Source organism: Pogoniulus pusillus, chromosome Z (genome assembly GCF_015220805.1).
Source record: "Pogoniulus pusillus isolate bPogPus1 chromosome Z, bPogPus1.pri, whole genome shotgun sequence".
Classification (NCBI taxonomy): domain Eukaryota; kingdom Metazoa; phylum Chordata; class Aves; order Piciformes; family Lybiidae; genus Pogoniulus; species Pogoniulus pusillus.
In genome coordinates this window covers 89,403,280-89,424,664 of record NC_087309.1, presented here as the reverse complement: position 1 = coordinate 89,424,664, position 21,385 = coordinate 89,403,280, and the positions used below count along the sequence as shown (strand labels likewise).

The window sequence follows — 21,385 nt, the reverse complement described above, 5'->3', positions numbered from 1 at the left end:
TAGTACGTGGGATGTGCTTTTCATAATCATACTCTTCCATCAGAACGAGAGGAAATGGCCTGAAATTGTGCCAGGGGAAGTTTAAGTTGGATATTAGGAAAACTTTCTTTCCTGCAGGAGTGGTCAGGCATTGGAACAGGCTGCTCAGGGAGGTGGTGGAGTCACCATCCCTGGAGGTGTTCAAGAAACCTCTGGATATGTCACTTTGGGATATGGTTTAATGGCACTGGTGGTGTTGGGTTGGAAGCTGGACTTGATGGTCTTAGGGGCCTCTTCCAACCAAAACAATTCTATGGTTCTGTGATCATGACCAATTTACCAAACATACTTCTAGAAGTGGGAAAGCAAAGAGAGGTTTCTGCCGACGCATGGAAATAAGAGTGTCTGCTGAGCAGCTCTGATGCCTTTACGTGTTCTGGTTTTGCCTTGACGCAGACACAGAGCTGGATGGATTTTACAAGCAGTAGCTTGCAGAGATTAATGCAAAGCATTTGTTCAAGTGCCCTGCTGAATCAGAGGTGTGGAAGTGGCAATATGACTCTAAGTGGATGCTTTGAGGCTTTGCTGAAAAGCAGTGGGCTTTTTTAAGTGCTCTGTTGAGCAGCCCTCAATTTATAAACCTCAATTAACAAAGACATCACCTTTGGATTTCCAAATAGAGACATTTCTTTGGCTGAAGCCTGGAACAGTGAGGAAGGTCTTAGATGAATCAACGTTCTTCCACACTTGAAGCAGTAACAGATTCCAGAGGCACACTTGAAAGAGAACATCTGTTTCAGCAGGAGATACAATTCATCTCGATGAGCAACAGATAGAAGTGCCACCTAAATAAAAGAGGGGTTGTAAAAACAATAGCACTTATATAAGCACTGAGCTTACAGAGTGCCCATTAAACTAACCCCAAAAATGGGTGAGAGGGGTAGGAACACACACCCAGTGGCTTCTCAAGAATTATAGTCTCAGGTTGTGCTGGGGGAAGTATAGGCTGGATGTTAGGAGTAAGTTTTTCCCAGAGAGAGTGATTGGCATTGGAATGGGCTGCACAGGGAGGAGGTGGAGGCACCGTCCCTGGAGGTGTTCAAGAAAAATGTGGATGAGGCACTTAGTGACATGGTCTGGATGACTGGTTAGGGCTGAGTACTAGGTTGGACTGGATGATCTTGGAGGTCTCTTCCAGCCAGGTTGATTCTATGATTCTACATTTTCAGCCTCTCCATTTCTGCAGGCAGAGCTATCAGAGGTGCTTCACATCAGCTGTGTCCTTTCAGCCTCAGCAGCAGGCATGCTTCTGCACACCAGAGGCTCAGCCATTGATGTCCATTACTCAAAGTGCCACCAGTTTTGGTTGGTAACCACACTGCAGCACTGGTGGTTCTCAGCACCTTCCCAGATGCTAGGAGAATAAAGATGTGTAGTTTTTTGTGATTTATCCTGCACTCTCCATCTCAGCCCAGGTAATTTGAGAAGCACTCCTGGCTACTGCAGCAGTCCCCGGGGATGTGACAAGCAGCTTAGCTCACCTCATTCACAGCTTTCCACTTCCTTCTCCAGAAGCATCTGAAAGCACTCTCAAGGTCACAGTACTGGTCCTTTTAAACTCCCTGTACTCTAATGTCCTCTCTTCAACAGGACATGCTCAGCTGTCAAAGAGAGCTGGAACCAGGTAACCTCTTAGCCGTGCCACTGCTCTGAGCCAGGAGAGAGACACACAGCTGAGAAGAGCAATCTCTAAGACCAGATGGGAGTAGGAAAGTCCCCTGGAAGTCTGGAGCACCTGGTTTGAGTTTGTTCAAAGACCGTGTGGATGTGGCACTCTGGGACATGGTTTAATGGCCATGGTGGTAGGTCAGCTGTTGGACCCAATGATCTTAAGAGGTCCTTCCCACCAAAACTCTATGATTCTTTGACATAAACCTAAGTAAAAGGCAGAAAGCACCACAAGGGCAGGAGATTCTTGACAGCTGAGGCACCCTAATTGCTATGGAGGACTATTCTGATACATCATAAACATATCTACCAACATCATTCAGCCTCTGGGCAGCCAGAAGTCATCTCCACCAAAGTGTCACCCAGCACAAAGTTATGTTCCTCAGAGCAGAGGAGGGACAATCATTGCTGGTTTTCTTGAACCACTTGTCTGCAGTACAACTAGGATGCTCAGCCTGTGCTGATGAATTCCATTTCTGTCAAAGATATTTACTGAGGCAAAACATTTTTTATTGATTCAGAGACCACATCTGGAGTATTGCATCCAGTTCTGGGCTCCCCAGCCCAAGAGGGACAGGGATATACCAGAGAGTGTCTAATGGAGGCCACAAGGATGATGAAAGGATTAGGACATCTGACTGAGAAGGGAAGGCTGAGAGACCTGGGGCTGTTTAGTCCAGAAAAAAGAAGCCTGAGAAGGCATCTTATTAATGTTTACAAATAGCTGAAGGATGGGTGTCAAGAACAAGGGGCCAGGCTCTTTTCAGTAGTGAAACAAACTGAACACAGGATGCTCCACCTCTTTACTGTGAGGGTGCTGGAGCACTGGAGCAGGCTGCCCAGAGAGGTTGTGAAGCCTCCTTCTCTGGAAGCATTCAAACCCCATCAGGATGCATTCCTGTGTGGCCTGCCCTAGGTGACCCTGTTTTGGCATGGAGCTTGGACTCTGATCTCCAGAGGCCCCTCCCATCCTCTACCATTTTATGATTCTATGTTTTGGCTTGCCCTGCACACATACTCAGAGGAAAATATTTTGATAAACACCAATAGTTGCCCTTTTAGACCCCACCCATGACAGGGGGCTTCCATTCTCTGAAGCAGACTCCTTCCAGATGTGTCTGCTTCCATTATCTGCATACAAAGTTTCTCTGTAACTGTCTCCAACTCAGAATGACTTCAGCAACAGTCTTGATGAAAGAATATATTCAAAGCAAAAGTAGTATATGCACTGGTAGGTTGTGCTTTGTTTTTTTCCAGCAGAAAAAGGTAGTGCCCCTCATGGCTTTGGGAGTAACAGTCGGGTAAGAGTAATCTCCATTGTTCAGAACAGAAAGACAACAGGCACCTGAGGTTTCAGTCAAATGAGAGAGAAAAGTGTTCTTTCACCACAACGCAGATGTGCACCCACAGCTCATCATGTGCTGGGCTGCCTGTGTTCTACACTGAAATTCCCTGTTCAAAAGAATCATTTAATTTTCACTTCTGCACCTACCTTCAGACAATCCCTTCCACTCCAAAATCCACAGGGAACTCCTCTGGCACACAGGTCTAGGAAGGATACTGTTAGCATGTTATCCAGGATTGTTAGGTCTCTCAGGAAATTCTACTCTCCCCATAGGCCAGCACACGAGAAGACCTCCATCCATGTACCTTATTTGATTCTGAGTCAAGACTATGTCTCACAACATTTATCTGGACACTTGAAGGGCAAAGCTAGGTGAAATCACCTTCCTAGTCCCACTAGCATAGTATTTGCCTTCTTATTGTTGGCACAGCACTTATTAAGCTTCTGCAAGTTGCAGGATGTCTAAAGAGAACAGAGGAAATGGTACAGAGTGAAATCCTCAAAAACACTGCAGAGCAACAAACTATGATAAATACATACAATTAACCAAAGACCTCCAGCGTCTAAACAGCCCTCAAGTCACTGGGATTCAGGCATGTGCTCTGGGTAAAGCATTGATCCATGAGAGGAGAAAGCTCTGTCTTCATTAAATTGCCAGAAGGTCACACAGTAAGATGCTGAAACACTTCTGCAAGCCAACCCCTGTTCTCAGAAGTGCTCTCAGCCACCTGCAGCTCCCACAGAGCACAGGCTCCCAGAAAGCATGATGCATCCATCAGGTTCTCTTGTTTTGACTGCAGAGAACCACACAGAAGAGTAATGTTTTTTTCTGGATGAAAGCCAGAGAAAAGGCCCAAACGCTGACAAATGCATGAAATCTGTCATTTCGTGCTGTGTGGAGCTCTCTGGCTGCTCTCACAGCACTTCACTTTGGCAAAAATCATTTACTAGCAAATGTGGGTGGTTTTCATTGTTGGATTGCGAAAACATTTTGCTTTTATAGTAGAAGAATCAGAAGACATAGAGAAACTGATAAGCACCAAATACGTAGCTTCTTTTGAGATTTATTAACCTAAGAAACAGTATCAAATTTTTTGGGGGCGGGGGGGTATGTGTGTCAAAAATTAGACATACTGCTTATTCATGCAGTGTTATATAAACACTGTGATTGATCTCAAAGCACTACCATGATGACTGCTCAGTGAAAATAAATAATGGCATTTCCATTCAACAGTGGCATTGTATGAATCTTTTATTTACTTACTTACAGAACCACAGAAGGGCTAAGGCTTGGAAGTGACCTCTGAAGATCACCTTGTCCAACTAGACGATCTTCAGAGGTTTAGCTGGTTTGCCTCCAGCCACAGTCAAAATATACAGAGGCAGTTCTGGTGAGCATATGTTAAAGTTTACATCCTGAAAACCCCAAATTGTGTCTTTTTTGTTGGTGCGTTTAATGCTGCGCTGAGACTGAGGCCCAAAACCAGTCTTGTGTCAGCTGGGTCAATAATTCCATCATCCCATAATCTGAAACAAAACACAACAAAGAAACAAACAAATGCAAATCAAACAATAATAATTACAGAAATTACACCAGGTAGGTTTTCAAGCACATGAAATTGGGAACAGTTATATTAAATGGAGTGAACTAAAGAGCTAACAAAACTATGGAGTTAATTGACCCCAAGCATGAACAGAATAAAGTGGTGTTTATTACTCTGAGGAAGAACAAAGAAGTTTGAATTGATGTGGAACATCAGCTCTACAGGTTTCCTTGTAGTAGGAAAGAGATTTTTCAGTATTCACACAGAAAATGACCTTCTGTCCATAAGCCCTTTTTTTATACTAAGAATACTAGTATGTTAATTGCTATGTCACATCATTATTTACATTATTCGGGTTAGTTCAGAAGCCAGAGGGGTACAATGCAAGAGGCTTTTCTCTCATCAATCAGAACCAGAATAGATTTCAAGTATCTCCACAGCATTTGTTGTATTTATCTTTTTTTTCCTCAAGTCCACTCATACACAATGGTAATGACCTTCCTTTAACCCAGCCCTGAAGGCAGTTACGAATGAGCAGCCACCAAACAAAAAATCACAAACACCTGCAAATGGCCTCTTTGATTTGATCCAAAATTAAGACGTACTTGTGCCATCAGTTCTCAATCACAGCTCCATCCCACCTTAAATAAAATCCGTGTTAAAATCCCCAGCAGTCCACAAAAAATGTAAATACTGTGTAACTGCTACCCCCCTGCAAGATACTTAGACATGCTTCGCTAAGTATGCACTGCAGCCTGCATCTGCAAAACATATGCAGAGTGTCCCTGGCGAGGACAGTGATGTTCCTCCTCCATACCATCTTTTCCCCAGAGAGACTTCTTCTGCATTCTTTCTTGCACTTTACCTTTAATTCCTTGTCTGTGGAAAACGTACAAAATAAAAGGATCCTGAACTTGATGCTAAAACTGTCTCTACCAAGACCAAGCACAGTCTCTCCTCTGCAGATGCAAATTTCCTACTGTTTGAAGTCTAATAGTAACAAACAAAAAATCTATTAGAAAATCATATGTTTAGCACTCTCCCCTCAATACTAGAAGTGCCAGTCTCACCCCCCAAAAGAAACAGGACTGCAAGCAGTGCATGCTGACAAGTTCAAGGCAGCAGCAGACACTTCTGAATGTTTTCCATCTTTGGTGTATTCCATCTTTTGATGTGAAATTGATATTTACCAAATCACATAAAAATAATAAGAGACTGAATATGTATGCTTTTTATTTTACAACTAATGCACAGATACTAAGATGACAGAATGGTTTGGGTTGGAAGGGAGCTTAAAAGATCAACTAGCTCCTTCCACCCTGCCCTACCATAAGCAGAGACAACTCCTATTAGACCAGGTTGCCCAAGCCCCCATCCAACCTTTGAACACTTGCAGGCTTGGAGCCTTCACAAGTTCTCTGGACAAACTGTTCCAGTGCCTCATGACCCTTAGCACAAGGGTTCAGACTCAGTTTAGGAGGATGTTCTCCACCAGCAGAGAGAGAAAGAAAAAACAGCTTTCTATTATAAATGCATCTTATCATAGTGCAGCTTCTCAAGTAGAGGAGGCTGTTACCCTGCACTAAAGCAAACCCAAAAGTAAACAAGGAGAAAGGGGTTAGGGCAAGGGAAAACTCTGTTGCTAACTGAGCAAAACTCAACTCTTTCTTTCTTGGGGCTGAAAACAAAAGCTTGACCGAAAGAAATTGTACACCACTGTAGCTGTAGCACTCAGTGATCTGGCTGACTCGTCTCAACCAGCATAGAAAGAAGTCTGAGGTAACAAAAATAAAAAACAACTTTCAAGGTAAAAAGAGAACCCTAAACCAAAACAAAAAAATGCACATACACAAAGCCATAAACCCAAACTAGAAATGTAAGGAAACTGTAGCTCTGCCTGTATTTTCCTCATTTTAGTATTCTCAGTGAATTACCTCCTTTCTAGTAGACTAATAAGCCATACCTTGGAATATTCTAACAGGCACACCTGTGTCTCCACAGAAGCTTTTTTTTTTTGTAACAACACAACTTCTACTGACAACCACCAAGACTTTACACTGCATGGAAGCTGAGCTGCTTTTGTATGGTCACTCTTGGCTTCTGCTGCTCTTTGTTTAAAGAAAACCACACTCTCTGATGGGATGCACCATTAACAATTAAAATCTCTACTAAAACTTCATGGCCAGAACATGCGTCACAACTACAGTCATGAAATATTTGTAACTGAGACACTCTGGGTAAAAGAAATGAAGTCCCCAGAAGTAAAATGTCCATGTAAATTTCCTTTTAGAAACCTGTAAGCAGATCAATATAACTCATTAAAAAGGCTGCTGCCCAATGGCTCCTGTTAATTAAGACTGCTCACCGTGTAAAGCTCTAATCAAATAACTGATTAAAGTTTGATTAGGAAACACAACTGCAGGGAACAGTACTGACACCCTGTACATCTAACAAGTTTATGATTTATAAGCAAAATTATATAAGCAAAGTGAATAAGGAAATTTGCTTGTATTGTGAGATGATCTGGGCACTTCCCTCTCACTACTGCTGTTGAAAGATAGAGTCAAACCCTAATGAAGTGAACTGAGTCAGTGGACTTTTGGGGTGAGGCAGACTGGATCCCACCACTTCGAAAGGGGACAGTTTGAGGGAGCCTCCACACTGGCTGCACCCAAGCAGTGAAGCAGACAGCAGCCTTTCTGCCCCTTTATCATGCCTTCCTCTCAGGAACACAAATATGTCTGCTGGTGTTTTCTTGTTGGTCTTTTTGGTGGAGGGATCCACTTAGCACCTGACAAAACCAAGCCTGTGCAGACTCGGTTTCAGTACAGCACTCTGACACTTCGTTGACAGTCAGCTAGGGTTTTTACCATGCCTGGGACCAGGCTGGAAGCATCCTTCAGAGCAAAGCAAACAAGTTGCTGCTCCCTGACCTATAGCAAATACTTGCCAATCTGCTGCTGCTGGCTGAGAAAGGGGTTAGCTCCTAGGCACAAGGTGGCTAAAGCCTGCTCTCAAGTCCATGACTTGCACAAAAGCTGTGACTTTAATTATTTTGATTGCTCAGGCAATCAAATTAATTCTACTTTACAAAAACCTCAGAGCTGTGGGTCTGAGACTTGCTTAGGAACTAGCAACAAACGAAGGAACAAGGCAGAGGCATGGTAAAACTGGCAGGAAGGCATAAAATTTACAAGACAGCAGAGAGCAATTAAGAGCTCCTAGACATTGCAGACTGTACCTATATGGACTGAAGAGAGAGAGAGAGACACAGAGGGAGAAAAGCCAAGCTGAAATGTCTTGACCTGAGCCACTCTCGCAAGCGCTCCTCAGTGACAAGCAGCATTTTGCTTCCATTGCTTTTAGCCAGGGGAACCTCAGCACGATTTCAGTTCTGACATTTGACTTCCTGTCTCAGCTGGGCTTATTAGCTTGAGTGCAGCACCACAAAAGCCTGCTAGCACGCATGCCAGAACCAGACTAGTTTTTAGTCAGCTCATGTCTATGCAGGTTAAGATTCCCTTCCAAATTACAGGCACAATAATTCCATACCTACCCTGTATTTTTAAATGAATAACATCTATCAGTAAGAGCACTTCCTAACCCCTAGGCTAAGCAAGCTTTGGCTTTTTACTGAGGTGCCCTTTGGACCTGCAACCCAGCTACACCAAAACCACCAGGTGTTCTGGAAAAAAATTGTTAAAGTTGCTCAGCAACACAAAGCTGGTGTTAAATACTTGGATTTCAGGTCTAACAATCACAAGGCTTAAAAAATTCTAAACTCATACTTATATGTGAAACTACTTACTTGCATGTTAGCAACTCAATTTTGCCAATACTGAACTTATACTGAATATAATGAATGCTAAATAAATCCAGTTACTTTCTGTCATGGGTATTTTCTGTCATGAGTATGACATGGGTCTGCCATGGGTTCACTGGAATGTATGTGAACATGTGAAAGACAAAGAAAACGTAAAAAACAAAAAGAAAATTACTTTAAAAAAACCAAACCATTCATCTTCTCCTTCCTAGGAGGGATTCATTTTAAATGTAGGCAGCTGGACTAATTTTTTGGATGTTATTGCATCAGTGGGAAATTCTTCTCCTTAAAACCCAGTTATAAAAGATGACAATATGGTTTTTAATTTTTCCTCTCTGCCTCAGGGCACAAGGTTTTGTGACACAGGTACTAGGGTTCATCTCTAAAGAAGTATTTTTAAAAGCACATTTTTTTTTAAACAGCTGACAGGGGAAAAAAAAGCCTCTATGAAAATTTATATCTATTTGAAAGTTGTTTGGGTTTGTTTTTTAAATCAAACCCAGCCTGCCACTGGACGTCCACATCAGTATCAATTTAGAATTACACAAAGGCATCCTCATTGGTTTTGTGTAAGAAAACCCAATAAATTGTAGCTTAGTAACAGTGGGGGCTGCACACATGTATAAAACCCTCCAAAACTGAGAGTATCTATGACTTTCTGCAACAGTATCTACGCAGACAGAAGCAGAAACCAGACAGGGACAAGACTAAAACCATGACCTGCCTAGATGACACTACAAAACCTGTGCTATGTATCCTACTGAGGGTGCTTATTCTGTCACAGCACCAGCCAGGGCTAAATGGCAGGAGCTTCAGTTTAATGAAGGCACTTCTGTGATTAAACATTGAAATGAATATGGATCCCCCAAGTATCATTATTTCAGTTCAGTTCTTTCCACCGTCCCAAAAAAGAACAAAGTAAAAGCTACCATTAGTTTTATCTCTTCCTTTAGGTTGTGGTGAACAACTCCTAAAGGAGCATGCCGATGCTAAGCTGCTGGTGTTTCTGCTCTGTCAAATCTGTCATACATCAGATTAAGCAGGGATAAAGTTAAATAAAAAAGTCTCCAAGCTCCTTTTATTGACATCTCTGTGACACTGACAGAGTATCTTGCACCCACCTGCTCACATAATTTCTGCCCATGATGCCCACATCAAAATTTATCATACCCTAGTGACTGATTCTCTGTCGCTTATTTCCAGACTTCCCACCGTGCAGGCAAGAAAAAACATCAATAAACCTAAATCAGCTACACAAAACCACACATACAGCAGACTCCACATCTGTATGAGACCAATACTGTTTCTGCAAAATGAGAAGCCTCAGAGGCACAGTAAAGCCCTGTTATTATGCTACTCTATGTAGTATCATTAGCAGCTGACAGCCTGCGGGGGATTAGCTTTTGGATACCACAAGCAGAAAAACGTGCAGGAGGGTGAGCAGAGAGAGGATGAAACCAATGAGGAGCAAGAAGCAGTGGTCAAGCAGGCCTCCAGGCTAATTTCCAGAGATGCTCCACGATGCCACCAAGATTCATTAGCCTAACTAGTTCCTGTGCATTTGCTAGTGCTCTGTTAGCACACAACACTGCAGAAGACTTCTCAACAAAGATGAATATGCTGCACCCATCTGCTAATTCCCTACCCAAGTCCAGTACAGTCACCTACACCAAGATCACAACCCAGGATTTGCAAACGGCCCCAACTCTTCCTGAAAGTTCTCCTTTACAACTGGCCATTTCCTCTTGCAGAACTCTGATTGAGTTCTTTCTCACACAGATGCAGCCACTTACTACACTGTTCAATAAGCAGGTATTACACTGGGGAGAATGATAGAGACTGTATCCAGAATAAACTAAACAGAATGTAAATTCCATGCTAGCACTGAAGAACCAGTAGAAGAATTCCTGCAAGTGTATGCCTTCTTCTGAAACCCTACAGGCTACCAAAGAGACGAGACAGACAAAACACTGATTTCAGGCTTGCTGTGCTGCATCAAACACAATCTTTCTTCAGGCTGCTGTGTTCTGCTGTTCTTCATAATGTTACCGTTACATTACTGTCACTACAACTAAGTTTTGGAAATCACTTATGTGTTACCTTGCACTGGAATAATAAGGGTTTCCTTCCTCCTCAAACCTCCTAATGATTGGCTCCTTCAAAGCTGCTTCATCTGCCTCAGATAACTGGGGAAAAAAAGAAAAACAAATAAAGAAGCACAGATAAGATATTCTTTAATATTTTCTTCCACAATGACAGCAGAGCTCACATGCAGCATCAAACCCCCAAAAACTGCTTACATGATCTCCCTCTGAAGCTTTTCCCCCTTTTTTACATTCAACTATCATTTCAGCCTATTTGACTGTGAAATTAAAATACCACTTTTCAAAACTAGAAGGGTGGCAAAGGAGAGTGAAAAACATACATAACTGGGTATGAGAATAACTGGAGATTAGCATCTGAAAAACAACTGGAGCTGCTGTACTGAATAAACCTCATTCTGAGTTGCCCTTGGCAAGGTTTTTTTAATAAAACAAGTCTGCACTATTTCAACACTGGGCTTCTCAGTGTTTTACAGTGGACATCACTGCAGTTCAGAAAAAAAAGAATCCAGTTTCTGAACAGTTTTGTTGGCATTAACTACAATTACATTTCTCAAACTTCATTCTGGGTATCATCCTGTCCATCTTAGGGATTTGGGAAACCAAGACAGAGAGAGATGAGGGTGAATACATTCTACTCACACGAAGCCCAAGGGAAGTGTAGAAAAAATAACTGTTGGGATAACATGCACATGGTGTTTCATTATTTTGAATAACTATTCATGATAAATAGAAGCAATTTTAAGACACTAAAACAAAATTACTTCTTGTGGGACCACGGCATCAGTATAAACATAAACCACATAATTTAAAATACACAGCAGAGGAGAGTCTACAGAGAAAGTTATTAAACAAAGTATCACTAATTTTCAATTAAAACGTTGAAATGACTCAAAGCTTCCCCAAATCTCTACAGACTTCTGCTGTTATGAGTTTCATAATTCTCAGCCACTGCGTAATTTGAAGATCAGCTTCCTATAAAACTATCTGCTTCAAAAATAACTGGCAAGACACTTTGTCCTCACATACTCCTCCTCTCACTCCCCAGCCAGGGAGCAACCCTGGCTGCTCATCTTGGGCAGAGCTAGTAATCTGGTTATAATAACAACTATAATAATAATGAAGAAGCAGATATAAGATACATTCAATCCTTATTAGCAAAGACAAGAAACACTGTGAACCCTCTTCACATTTGCATGTAAACAAAAACGTTTTACAAATGCTTCACGTTTGTCAGTGCACTACCTGGCCTTTGATGAATGACAGTTTCATTGGTGTCTCACTCTCTAACATCCTTTCTCAACTCATAAAGTGAACAATGCCAGTGAAAGAATAAATGACAATGACATCATTGCAAATAAAAGGTGGGGGGGGGAGGGAGGGGGAGAAAGGAAATGTACCTTCTTTCCTTCCCTTGCTTTTTGGTCCTTAGCTATTGTAGCCAGAACAGTTGCAGCTTGTTCCCCTCCCATCACTGATATGCGAGCATTTGGCCACATGTAAAGAAATCTTGGACTGAGAAAAATACATATTAAATGTTAAAATAAGACATTGCCTTATTTCCTAGTAAAGAATTAATTCTCAATCATCTAAAAATTCATTTTTATGCACAACAATTCTACAACGCAATGGTTTTGAGAGAATGCAAATTAATGCCCTTCAATGCCTGCAGCACTACATTTGAAAGCTTGAAAATTCTTCTAATTTCTCATATTCAAATGCATTAAAAATGTATTTAATTTTTTTCCTTGAGTTTTTACATCTTCCTCCAGGAATTCTTCTCCTTAAAAAGACCACCAACAACTTCAACTGTACCAGAGATCTTGAAAAATGAAAATACATATTTATGTGAGTCATGTCCAAAGTGTCAAAAGAAATAAATCTTTATGGGTTCAGCAAACATTACTCACAAAAGCCATGCTCATTAAAGTGAGTTTTTTTTCACAAGAACACACAAGTGTTCTTCCTCTAAATGCAGCATAAAGGACTCATCTATCCTGCCTAAAGACTGTTTAGGACCATAGAGTTTCTTTTCTCCAATAATTAAACTGGAAGAAAAGCACAGCAGCAAAGCACAGCTATATGTCAGGTACTGTTACAGAATGGTTATTCAAGGCCACGTTCCCTTAAATTAGTTTCCTCTCCTGTCATTGCTTTAAGCAACACTTACCTATATGCTCTTCCACACATGCCATAGTTTCCAGCTCCGTAAGAACCACCAATAATTACTGTTATTTTGGGTACACTGGCACAAGCTACAGCAGTAACCATCTTAGCACCATCTTTTGCTATTCCTCCAGCTTCATATTCTCTACCAACCATGAAACCTAAAGAGCCACAAGAGAAGAAAGGCTCACTAACTTCACATTAGCTTACTGACCTGCATGTCACACACGTGCTTTGCAACACATGCAGAAAGAGCAAATCACAAGGCAATGCCTTCTCCAGCTGCTAACAGGCTGATTTCAGAACAGGCTGGACAAACAAGTACAACAAAGCACACAAGACACTGTCTGAATGTCACAGCCTCAGCAGCAAAGCCTACAACATAATTGTCACCCTACCCTTGGGCTGTTCAAGGCAAGGTTGGACGTGGCACTTGGTGCCATGGTCTAGCCTTGAGCTCTGTGGTAAAGGGTTGGACTTGATGATCTGTGAGGTCTCTTCCAGCCCTGATGATACTGTGATACTGTGATAATGAAAACTCAAAACACTGAGTTTATTCACCTGTAATATTCTGCAAAAACACAATGGGAATATTCCGCTGGCAACACAACTGGATAAAATGTGCACCCTGTGGAGAGTAAAGGAGAAAGAAAAAAAAAGGCAATTAAAAGTTGGATAGGTGAAGCTGTCACTGCAGCACGCTGATGTCTGTGACAAGTCTTCTTCCACTGAAGTCAGTGGAAGTATTTGCATCATGAAGTGCTTCATCAAAGCCAACTGCAAACAATGCATTCTCTCCAGCAGAAGTAAGAAGAGGCCAAAAATGTTAGCAGTCCAAGGGTGAAACAGAAATAATATCATTTAAAAGCATTATTCTTGATACAGAAACCCTCAGTTTCACATCCCAGAAAGAGCAATGAAGCTGGTGAAGGGCCTAGAGCACAAGTGTTACAAGAAGCAACTGAAGGAGCTGCAGCCAGGTGGGGGTTGCTCACTTCTCACATGGAACAAACAACAGAATGAGAGGAAACAGCCAGGGGAGGTTTAGGTTGGATATTAGGAAAAATTCCTTCACTGAAAGAGTGGTTAATCTCTGGAACAGACTGACCAGGGCAGTGGTGCAGTCTCTATCCCTGAAAGCATTTCAAAGCTGAGTAGCTGTGGTGCTGAGGGACGTGGTTTAGTGGTGACTGTTCTGGCTTTACATTTGGATTCAATGACATTGGAGGTCTTTTCCAGCCTTGGTGATCCTGTGACTCTGGATGTAGTTAAATCACAGACAGCTTCACAGTATGGCAGCTGACCTGGAGCTGTGTCAGACTATGCCATGGAAACGAAGACAGCCAGTCAGAAAAAAAAAACTTTCTGCTTCCTGGACAAAAGAAAATATCTAACGTGTGGAAAGGCTCCACACCCTCTACTTGCTCGGGGCCCTGCCAATTGCTGTCACACTCTTTCCTTTTTCTCAGGGCAGATGCTTTCTCTCCATTTTATACAAAAATCAGTATTTTCCAAGCAAAGATAGAACTAGAAACTACCTAAATCAATGACATTCCTCAGGTGTTTACACACTGATGGTAAAAAGGAATGTGACACAGCAATTGAAAAAAACCCTCTAACCCCAGAATACAAACCCTGTGAATTTATGAACAAAAAGAAGAAAAAAAGAGAGAAAAATCAGAAAGCAGAGTCTCTATCTAGCTTTTTCTAACAAGTACTTCAAAAGCATAATGACAATCATGTGGAAAAGAAAAAAATAACAAACAAAAGAATACTGTTAGACTATGATGTTTAAATCAGCAGTGCAGCTGACAAAGGCCCCTCTAAAAATGAAGTTAAGTGAAATTTGACTCTCGTGGTATTTGATATTGCCAGCAAAAGACAGCAGGGGAGGATTCCTTACATTCACTTTGTTTCACTGGTAGAGAAAAAGCTACAGCACTGAACTGTCAGAAAAAAACACAGGAAGTAAAAGAAATAGTGAAAAGAGTTATTTTCAAATTGGAAAGATCTGTATTTGAACAAATGCCAGCTGAAAACAATGTCACTTACTGCAGTGCTCCAAGCTGAAAGTATCCCTTCAGCACATAAAACTCAATTTTGCGCACCATTTTATTACAGCAATAAATCAAGTAAAATTCCTTCTTTCCTCCAAATCTCTCATCAATGCTTCCTTTTCTTTCCCTATAGGTTTTCAATACTGATTTCCCCACCATTAGTTTGAGCAGCCTGCTAGAACAAGACTACCATATATAAGTGATATTATAAAAGCACCGAAATCCGGAAGTAGTTTCTTGGTAAAACAAAGAACTAAAACAAACAACATAGAACAAGGTAAGTAACCACTCTATCATACCCAGAAGCTCTTTACCACCACCAGTTCCCCAAGCCTAGTCTGTAAAGCACTGTTAACTGTAACGCAACCACAATACCCCACCAAAGGTGCTTTTTAATTCACCACATGGGTTTTTTAGTTCATTGATTTTATGAGACTCCAGATGTTTACACTCATTAGTCTAAGCCCAGGAGCTGCTGCAGCAAAGTATGAAAATTAAATCTCTGGTAAACCAACAAACTGAATGCTGCAGCCCAGGTTTGACATTTTGCAGTTATTACCAGAACAGTGATGTGACTTACAGTGGTGCTGCACAGATTAGAGGTTAGGAATTATCAGCAGTGTGGTGTTTTATGCAATCAGTGTGGACCTGTAATAGCTGTTAGGTTTCAGGACATACTATTTCAATAGCGTTGCAGTAACACAAATTAAAGTGATGTTTTTCTAACCCCAAGTTCCAGCTGACCACTCTGCTTTCTGTCAGAAAAATCCATGCAACACCATTTCTACAATACAGCCAATTAGGTTTACATCTTATTAAGCTGTGTCATGTTTACGTGAAAAAGATGGACCCAGTCCACTTTCACTATCTGAAAAAAGCTCCTCATTTCAAGAGGAAGCTGTCCAAAATCCTGTGATCAGAATCAGTCAGAGTTGGAAGGGACCACAAGGATCACCTAGTTCCAACCCCTCCTGCCATGGACAGGGACACTCTACCCTAGACCAGGTTGGCCAGAGCCTCATCCAGCCTGGCCTTAAACACCTCCAGGGATGGGGCCTCAACCACCTCCCTGGGCAACCCATTCCAGGGTCTCACCACTCTTATGCTCAACAACTTCCTTCTCACCTCCAGGCTGAACTTGCTTCCAGCTTTGCACCATTCCCCCTAGTCCTGTCAATCCCTCATAGCCTAAAAAGTCCCTCCCCAGCTTTTTTGGAGGCCCCCTTCAGGTACTGGAAGGCCACAAGAAGGTCACCTCGGAGCCTCCTCTTCTCCAGCCTGAAAAGCCACAACTCTTTCAGTCTGTCCTCATAGCAGAGCTGCTCCAGCCCTCTGATGATCCTTGTGGCCCTTCTCTGGACATAATCCAGCATCTCCACATCCCTCTTGTAATGGGGCTCCAGAGCTAGATGCAGTACTCCAGGTGTGGTCTCACCAGAGCAGAGGGGGAGAATCACCTCCCTCGCCCTGCTGGCCACACTTCTCCTGATGCAGCCTAGGATCTGGTTGGCTTTCTGGGCTGCAAGTGCACACTGCTGGCTTATGCTGAGCTTCTCGTCCACCAGCATCCACAAGTGCCTCTCCTCAGGGCTGCTCTCCAGCCAGGCACTGCCCAGCCTGTATTTGTGCTTGGGATTGCCTCAATCCAACTGCAGGACCTTGTTCTTCACCATAACTTCTGTTTTTATCAGTGGCAAAGAAACTAATACTCTCTTTACCTTTTTTGCTGACTCTGAGAAAAGAACTCCATTATTTCCAATAATTCCTGCTGGGTAACCAAATATTCTTGCAAATCCTGAAGGAGAAATAAAAAAAAAACCAACCCAGTAAATTTTCACATTTATTTCTTTTACCACAGCATATGAAAGTAAAACCTTCTCTTGGTATTGCACACTCCTATTCTTTTAAAGAAAAAGCATGACTAAAAAAATAATGGGTGAGCCACTCAGAATGATTCCAACCACAAGGACAGTGGGGGCATGCACAGAACAATAATATTTTTAAATACCTGTAATTAAGCTGTCCCCATACATGGCTTTGAATTCATCAAATTTACTTCCATCTACAATTCTAGCAATGACCTGAAAAAAAAAGGAAAGAGAAGACGAAATTCCTAATCCTGCAGAGTTTTTCATTTGTTTAGAAAGGAAGAGCTTTCTAATATGTAGCTTAAAATAAATGCTCTCAGCTTAAGAGAGCATCAACCAGCCTGCCACATAAATGGCCTGGATGGCAGGCAAAACCCATTTACTTCTTGAAGTGTCAATTATCTGTGTTTACTAAAAGTGGAATTTCATTTTTTAGCAGATTCTGACCAAATGGTTTAAATTACAGGATCACAGAATCATTTAGGCTGGAAAAGACCACTAAGTTCCTCAAGTCTAACCACCATCTAACACCTGTGTATGGTGCTAAACCATGTCTTTGAGCACTAAGTCTGTGTCTCTTAAACACCTCTAGGAAAGAGGATGCAACCACCTCCCTGAGAAGCTGTTCCAATGAGTTCTTTGGGGCCAGGGAACACTCTCACACATAGGTACCCTAGTCCAGGTAGTTTCAATACTTTATTATAGCTTAAACACTAAAACCACCTCTAGGAGAGAGGATGCAACTGACTCCCTGAGCAGCTGTTCCAGTGAGTTCTTTGGGGCCAGGGAACACTCTCACACATGGGTACTCTAGTCCAGGTAGTTTCAATACTTTATTATAGCTTAAACACTAGAACCATAACAAGAAGGGTATACTGGAAACCACACTACTTATGGGTCACGTGCTACAGCCATAGGCGTTGAGACTACAGTGCTGAGTAAGAGATGACAACCCCAAGTAGCTCTATTGGTCGAAGGGCAGGCTATACTTAGCCTATCCCACTGGCCAGCAAAGCTTCTGAGATGTGCAGATAGCAGAGCTGGTCAGCAGCTGTCTCGAAAGGCAGATGTCCCCCCTGGGAACCACACCACCATGGTGCTAAGACTGGAGCTGCTCCAGCTCACCTACCTATGCTCTTGGTTTATGTGTGTTCAAAATTCTGTGACATGTGTCCAGCATACTGCAGAAGGCTGAACCAAGGAGAACCAAGCTCCTCCCTCATTTCACAATTTGTTATGTAATGATTTTCTCTACTGCCCATGCACATTGTTGGCTTCGGTGGTTGCATGACCCCCTAGTGAGGGGAGCCTTCATCATCCTTCAGCTCCCTCTGCAGCTGGTTGTCCTCGGCAGAGTTTCTTTCAAGGTCAGTGCTGGTTCCATATACTGTTTAGCCAACACCACATTCTGGCCTCTGATTACAGGGCTGGTACTTGCAGACTCTTCTTTAGATTTATCACTTCTTGAAAGCTCGCAGACCCTGTTCTTATCTTTGGTAACCTGGCAACTATTGGCCTGTTGTAACTTCTGATCAAAGGCACTCTTTCCTCTTACAGAAGCCTGTTCCAGTGTTTTGAGAACCCTTTCAGTCAAGAAGTTTCTTGTAATGTCCAACGTAAACCTCCCCTGGTGCAACTTGAGGCCATTTTGTCTCATTCTATCACTTGTTACTACAGAGAATAGACCAGTCTCCATCTCACTACAACCTCCTTTCAGAGCCATAAGGTGCCCCCCTCAGCTTCTTATTTTTCTCCATACTAAACAATTCCAGTTCCCTCAGCCACTCCTCACAAGACTTGCTCACTAGGCCCCTCATCACCTTCACTGCCCTCCTCTGGACCTGCTCCAGCCTCTAATGTATTCTTGTAGTAAGGGCCCCCAGACTGAACACTGTACTCAAGATGTGGCCACACTAGTGCTGATGGAGGACAATCATTTCTCTGATTCTGTTATACAGGAAGAAAGTTTTCTTGATTAGTTAAATTTCAAACAAAATCTACTACCTCCAGTTATATTAACCAATAGACTCCATTTATGGAAGAGAAAAATACATAAATTCAGGAGTCACTTTCTTAGAGGTAAGTTTATTTCCAGCTTTGCTTAATTTTGTGGCATAGAAAATACAGAAGACCTGTCCTGAGGTTTCCCCGAGATGCAAAGGTGACAATTTATATTCTAGCAACAGGTACTTGCCATAAAATATTCAGTGAATGTTTAAAAGAACACAAATCCAAGTTTCTCTAACTTTTGACAGAGTAGTGTGAGACCCAACAGAGGTGTTCATCTTTTTTTCTGCTTTAACACAAAGCAAATGCCAGTGATTTGTGACAAATCACAGCTTAGTTGGTGGTGAAAAAGGCTCTGAACACAGGATCTATGCAAAATATGAGGGAAGATGTGGTCTGGGACGAAGGCAATGAGGTAAATAATTACACTAGAACTACAGAAGAGTACAACAGCCTCTATATGGGAGAGACTTTACTGCAGACATCCAGTATTTGAAGGGGGTACAGGAGAGCTGGAGATGGACTCAAACAAAGGTATGGATTGACAGGACAGAGGGTAATGGCATCAAAATGGAAGAAGCTGGATTTAGAGTAGACATTAGGAAGAAGTTCTTTCCTATGAAGATGGTGAGACACTGGAACAGGTTGCCCAGAGAAGTTGTGGAGGCTGCAATCCTAGAAGTGTTCAAAGGCAGTTTGGATAGGGCCTTCAGCAACCTGGTGTAGTAGGAGGTGCTCCTGCCCATGGCAGGAGGGTTCAAACTAGATGATCTTTCAGGTCCCTTGTAATCCACACTATTCTGTGATTCCATGATTCTGTGATGTATGGTTGAGAAAGCACTGAATTGTTTAGGGTGCATATAACCTGTATTTTTTTTAAGTATTTGATCTTTGCTTTCACAGGACTGACAGAAAAACAAAGCTGCCACATCACTTGGCAGGTCTATAGAACACTTTGCCAGCACAAAGCTGCCTGATTTCTGGCAGCTTTTTCAGAATGCTATCAATCAATGTGGGATCTACACAGAAAGTGTAACCAGAAATATTGACACTTCCAACGTGTCACTGCCACTGAAATTGATAGGCTGGACTATTTTTAATGAGTGCAGCTCTGGAGTCCTCAATACAGGAAGGGCATGGACCTAATGAGGTGGGTCCAGAGGAGGGCCATGAAAATGATCAGGGGGCTGGAGCACTTCTGCTATGAGGACAGGCTGAGGGAGCTGGGGTTGTTCAGTCTGGAGAAGGCTACAGGGAGTCCTAATAGCAGCCTGAAGGCAGCCTACAAGAAGGGTGGAGAGAGACTGTTTCCAAAGGCCTGCAATGACAGGACCAGGGACAATGACATTAAACTAGAGCAGATTTAGACTGGATGTTAGGAACTAGTTCTGCACCATGAGGGTGGTGGAACACTGCAATGGATTGCCTAGGGTGCCTTGGGATCCCATCCCTGGGGATATTCAAGGCAAGGTTTCACAGGGCTCTGAGCAACCTGATCTAGTTCAGGATGTTCCTATTGACTGCAGAGGGGATTGGACTGGATAACCTGTGCAGGTCCCTTCCAACTCAAACCATTCTATGACTCTAAAATAGTTACTATACACTCCAAATCTGTAAACAAACTATGATGACATAGTGCTTTCCTGCATGAAAGCTGAGTGCACTCCTGTATGGGCATGCATGATCTTGCATGTATATTCATACCTCTTTGACATCAAAGTTTCTTTTAAGCTGGTCACCAACTATTCCATATATTTCATCAGCAGGAAATAAAGGCTCTTCTGACGGTTCTATAGACACCTTTAGCAAGGAAACAAAGCCATGCACACAGAAGAGGAGTTATTAGTCCACATTATAACTTATCGAAGATCAAAGAACAATTAATTTATCACCTGCTTCAAGCACACTCTTCATCAGCCACATCAAAAAACCTGTGGTAGCTGGTCCTCACTTTGCAACTGAACATTGGTAACACTTTTTTACTGTACCTCTGTTTCTACTCCTCCCCATACCTTCTTCCATGTTACTAAAAACTAGGCATGCCCCCTGTTTTGCTTACTTTAACTCTGCTTTTTAAGGCTGGTAGCAGCCTGAGACAATACTGAAGACTTTTGTCCATGCAACCGACTACAGCAACTTGCCTTCCTTCAGCTGCTGAGCTTTAATCTTCAACACCCCCCTCTCATGCCAAAATAAGTTAAGGCAATTCCTCCCCGGATGCTCTCCATCCTGTTTTCTAGTTTTAAGAGATTTTTAAATCGATACTACACAACGACACAACTTAGTTTTATGCCCTCAGATTTATACTTTTCATCAAAAATCAGAGAGATGCTTATTAAAAAAAGATGCTTTACCAAGGATCTAATTTAAGTCCACAGGTGGGCTAAAATTTAAACTGACTGAATTAACCTTCAGGCATAATTCTGTGATTGTGAAGCACTACTCTAGTTGCTTCACTTCTGTATGTACTCTCAGTGACTAGGAATACTTCAGCAGAACTGAAACCTTAGAAACCACATTTAGGGACAAGAACCATAGCTTCAAAGTGTCTGAAGTCAGAGTCAAAAAATGTGTTGCATCCATTAGAAGAAGAGAAGAAGCCTTCTCATGCTAAGCAGTGCAATGTTTTCAGGTTTTGTGCACTCACATCTACTTTCTTCTGGATGTTTAAACTTCTCACGACTTTCCTTGCTAGATGAAGGGCATGGTTGTCATCCAAAGCATAATGGTCTGTTACGCCAGATTTTCTGTATTTAGAGGACAACA

General features: G+C 42.2%; 1 protein-coding gene across 1 annotated transcript in view; it reads right to left on the bottom strand.

Annotated features, from left to right (window-relative positions):
- Positions 1-4,286: 4,286 nt before the first annotated feature.
- Positions 4,287-21,385, bottom strand: part of MCCC2 (methylcrotonyl-CoA carboxylase subunit 2) — a 48,949-nt gene continuing 31,850 nt past the window's right edge. Inside the window, exons 9-17 of the mRNA XM_064140245.1 lie at positions 21,267-21,366; positions 20,324-20,419; positions 16,753-16,825; positions 16,463-16,539; positions 13,249-13,315; positions 12,692-12,848; positions 11,922-12,036; positions 10,520-10,605; positions 4,287-4,579 (exon numbers count right to left, since the gene is read on the bottom strand). Coding sequence (XP_063996315.1) covers positions 4,462-4,579; positions 10,520-10,605; positions 11,922-12,036; positions 12,692-12,848; positions 13,249-13,315; positions 16,463-16,539; positions 16,753-16,825; positions 20,324-20,419; positions 21,267-21,366 — 889 coding nt within the window. The 3' untranslated portion in view covers positions 4,287-4,461. The remainder of the gene's footprint in view (positions 4,580-10,519; positions 10,606-11,921; positions 12,037-12,691; positions 12,849-13,248; positions 13,316-16,462; positions 16,540-16,752; positions 16,826-20,323; positions 20,420-21,266; positions 21,367-21,385) is intronic.